Genomic DNA, 4039 nt, shown 5'->3' with positions numbered 1-4039 from the left:
ATTATATAAAAGAGACCCACTAATGTTTCCAAATTTACGTTTATCTTTCTTAACACCTTCAACAATATAATGTTCATGATTATATAAATGGGACCCACTAATGTTTCCAAATTTACGTTTATCTTTCTTAACACCTTCAACAAGGATATCTATACACCTATGTTGTAATAATGACCTTACCTTTGCTTCTGAGTCCCATGGACTAACAATTTCAACTCTACTAGTTCGACCCTTCCCTACCCTGACAAAGTTGGAGATAGCTATAATCAAGCAAGTGTGAGCTATGTCAACAAACAAAACCCTTGGTAGGCATATCTTACATCCCTTTATTATTCTTTTAATACCTTCCCACATTTAATCTAAAGAGTCCTGATGTTAAACCGCAATTAATTACACATTATTTTGATCCACTAAGCATTTCACTATCGTTTGCTTGAGAGCCCACTAAACATTACCAAGCCTTGTTCTCATCGCAATATTGAATTGATACTATTCTCAACATACATGCACATTGAGGGTGTCATTGGAATATTTGTGGAAAGTTTACAACCTTGTTCCTTTGCATTATTGTATCCGTTATATTTGCTAAGTATGAGAATGTATCCAAACCGCTACTATTTTGAGTCTTTAGAAGTAGAGTTAGTCAATCACCATGTATAAACTCGGTTATTAGATTATGTCACGTCATCCATGGCGATTGATAAATTGCTGCCATATGAGCAATGAATTGCTAGGACACGAAGGAAAATCTATCCCTCGCATGTAACACCACTCCTTTCCATATATTGTTCATTTTTGCCTTGAGTTTCGTGAAGCTTCTAAATACTATGATTGTTCTCCTTAAAATTGATCACATATTGTGGATGTGAATTGGGGTGATGGAACCTTGCTTACAACCCCATCATCGAGAAAACTTCCACTACTATTAACAGAGCGTGTATTTGTTGCTTGTATCAAGGAATATGTTTGACCGATAGACCATGTGTTAAAAAATGTCTCATTTCTATTTTTGGTCCAAGAGACATCATCATGTTCAATAAACGGGTTTGTACATTCCATGAAAAAAAGAGACTTAATCAAAAGGAGAACTTAGTTTATAAAGTGATTAAGCTTCTTTAAATTCAGACATAAAATAGCCCTTTTGTTTCCTTCTAAAAATTCCCTTTTCTTCTTGAGTATAAAATAAAGCCAGATAAAAATTAATTCCAAGTCTATGCTACAAGCCTCTTTCATGATGATTCCTCGGACTTACTTGCATTTCTCTTCTCCTCCCAATGAAGATATCGCATTCGATTGTATTCTCTACGTTCAAGTACCCCCATCTTATTCTTATGACTTCGAGGTTTCGTTCCATGTTTGATATTCATCCCCTTTGCTGTGTCTTCTACATCATCATCATCCCATACTAAAGTGCTGAACGGATATTCAATGCTCTCATTATGCTAACAAAAGGGAAGTGATACAAATATTTGTTAAACCCTACCAATAGATACACATCATCCTAAAAACATTCATAACTTAAACATTGAATTTAAGTGATGTTTAGCCATATACGTTACCATGTACAATCTAAATGTCTAACTCACCATATGTGCTTGGTTACCTCCTTGAGACTCTAAATTTTCCACTGATGCTACTCTTTTCGGTGGTTTCAGCCCATGAACCTTAACCTCTTTCTGTAAATCATGTGTGTCTTCATCTGAATTACCAACTTTTTCAGTCATCTTTTCTGAAGATCCACTTGCATCATCCCTCTTGCGCATCAGAACACTCGGTGTATCTTGGTTGTTATCGGTATAAAGTGGTTCAAGATAATAATGCTTTTCCAACAGTGTCCTTATCCTGAGGTTATGAATCTGCTCTTTCTGCAAACTAGGAAACATTTTTGAGACACCTCAAAATTCTTGCATCAAGCAAGTAAATGGAACGCATGGAAATCAAATCAAATCAACTGAACAGCGCAGCAACTAGTAAAAAATGTAGAGAACTTACATAAGTGCTAACTTCTCTTGAAGGCGGCTTCCATCAAGAGCTAATATATCCTCGATACATGGACTGACAGATTTTTTCGCTATCCAGTAGCCAGCTGCTGTTGCTCCAGCTGTGTATGTAATAATCATACAAAATTTAATGTTTCTAACAGTTTGTCATCGACTCAAATTTGTAGGGTAAAAAAATCCGAATAGAATATAAAAAAATTGTATGTGATCTCTCACCAACTGTTGATGTCAACCGTTGTACTAGATTGAGGCCACCAGTTACTACATCATTGCCATAAAAAGAACAACATTTACAAACTGAGTTAAAATGGCAGTTATAATCTCTTCATATCTTCATACCTGCTGAATGTAAAGCACCCCTTCTAAAAGAATTCTAGCCTTTTGAGAAAAAAGTTAGAAACGAATACCAATTCTTTCAGTGTATAACAAACTAGCTCTATATATGTAATTTCACTATGAACATTAAACCAAGCAAACTCTTCCTTCATCATTCTTGGAGGTACTAGTATACTTGTGAATCATTCCATGCTATGTAAAAAAAGATGTGATCATTACTCGTCACTTGTTAAGAGTAATTCTAGTCAACCAAGACCTCTTGTATACTTCTCTAAGAAATTTATTAATGGAGAACTTCACAATCTCACAAACCTAAAAAACGAATTTTGGAGAACATGGTTAATGAGAAAGAGGAAAACAAGGAGTGGAGGATCCACAAAGAAGTAAAGAAAGATGGTCAAAAGAAGGTCAAGACACCAATCGACATCCAAAAGCAAAACAAAAAACATTAATGACGCAATAGAGGAGGCAAAAAGAAGGAAAAAGCATTTTGCTCTAGGATGGTTGTGGACTGTAATATAGTATAGACTACGGTTTGGGAACAGGGAAACGCAAGGTACAAATGTAACACATAGAATTTATATTATTAGTCAGTGTTTAAAATATAGTGACCGCATCATAGATAAAAATTGAGATTTTCCAAAACTTTAAACCTTGTAGTCAACCACTACTAGGCATCTTTCAACATAGTGAAAGGGTTTTCTTGGTTTTTTTTTTATTTTGTGGGGGGGAGGGGGGGAAGAACAATGCTGTAAAAATTATGAGAGAAAAAAAGGAAATGGAAATTTACAAGGAAAGAGAGGCACCATTCATTTTAATATTGTGAATACTAAATATAATGTTTTTTTGTTTACATATTCTGATTCCACTTTCTCGCTCTAATTTTGTTTCAGAATCTCTCAAACATGGATATTTCATTCACCCATCCACAACTAAACCATAGTCGACTTTGATGAAACAATTTTTTGGTAATCCCTTTAGGCAAAATATTGTATATGAAACGGTGCATGATCACATTGTCCCCACAAAATGATTTGTAACTTCACTCCATCATTCCTATCCTGTCTCTCTCTTTCTCTCTCCCGCCCCCTCCCGAAAAAAAAAGTAAAGAAAAGAAAGAGCAAGTGTAGGGATAAGTTAGGTGTCCAAGAGGACTCTTAGAGGTAATCACAAGCACCATTGGCGTGAAGCTGGGATCTCCACTCTTCCATACCCTCTTCAAACTGTTACCTTGACAAGGTAACAAACTACATTACACTGGGGAGGGTATTGACGTATTATGTATACCCATCCACATTCTTCTGTATGATGATGGCAACCTAGGAAAGACTAAATTCATCATCTGCATACAACCACACCAACTCGTAGACAAGTTGCCTTTACCTGATTATGAGGGCAAGTCGATTCCTATGCATATCTAGGAGCCACATTTACAAGCATAAATGAATAGTTCTCCATGACCTGCGCCGCCAAAATGACTCACTCAAATATAGCCACGCTAGAGCTACAATGCCACTATGCACAATTCTGGTAGTTTATCAACACCATGGTCACCCCTCCACTGGCATATGGTGCAGCCATATATCACAAATAGTGTGTCCACTAGCCATGATGCTGTCACAAATATAAGTAGCAAGTTCTCTGATAGACTTTAATATATATATATATATATCTCAAGAGCAAGAGCTGACCACTTGACCAAT

At 36.1% G+C, this 4039-nt stretch overlaps 1 protein-coding gene across 2 annotated transcripts; it reads right to left on the bottom strand.

Moving 5' to 3' along the window:
- Nucleotides 1–1072: 1072 nt before the first annotated feature.
- On the bottom strand, nucleotides 1073–2365 carry LOC147847670 (uncharacterized). 2 transcript variants are annotated; one of them, XM_087338953.1, is made up of 4 exons: nucleotides 2217–2365; nucleotides 1993–2101; nucleotides 1587–1872; nucleotides 1073–1442 (listed from the first exon to the last, which is right to left on the bottom strand). In XM_087338953.1, exons 3-4 carry the CDS (start codon nucleotides 1761–1763, stop codon nucleotides 1230–1232), a joined length of 390 nt encoding a protein of 129 aa, XP_087195079.1. In that variant the 5' UTR covers nucleotides 1764–1872; nucleotides 1993–2101; nucleotides 2217–2365; the 3' UTR covers nucleotides 1073–1229. The 2 variants fall into 2 exon arrangements, with proteins under 2 accessions (XP_087195079.1, XP_087195080.1); XM_087338954.1 differs by having other exon boundaries at nucleotides 1587–1865.
- Between the last annotated feature and the right edge of the window lie 1674 nt (nucleotides 2366–4039).

Source organism: Azolla caroliniana, unplaced genomic scaffold, assembly GCF_043228905.1.
Source record: "Azolla caroliniana isolate FFs.n. ecotype wild unplaced genomic scaffold, voAzoCaro1.0.p SCAF_771, whole genome shotgun sequence".
NCBI classification, from domain to species: domain Eukaryota; kingdom Viridiplantae; phylum Streptophyta; class Polypodiopsida; order Salviniales; family Salviniaceae; genus Azolla; species Azolla caroliniana.
The sequence above is the reverse complement of the archived record's forward strand: the minus strand, read 5'-3'. Positions and strand labels throughout refer to the sequence as shown.

Bases quoted from the DNA above. Each gene is read 5' to 3' on its own strand.
- LOC147847670 (XM_087338953.1), bottom strand. From the start codon at position 1,763: ATGCGCAAGAGGGATGATGCAAGTGGATCTTCAGAAAAGATGACTGAA. The intron at 1,443-1,586 runs GTGAGTTAGACA...CCCTTTTGTTAG, and splicing joins GAGGTAACCAAGCACATATG to CATAATGAGAGCATTGAATA.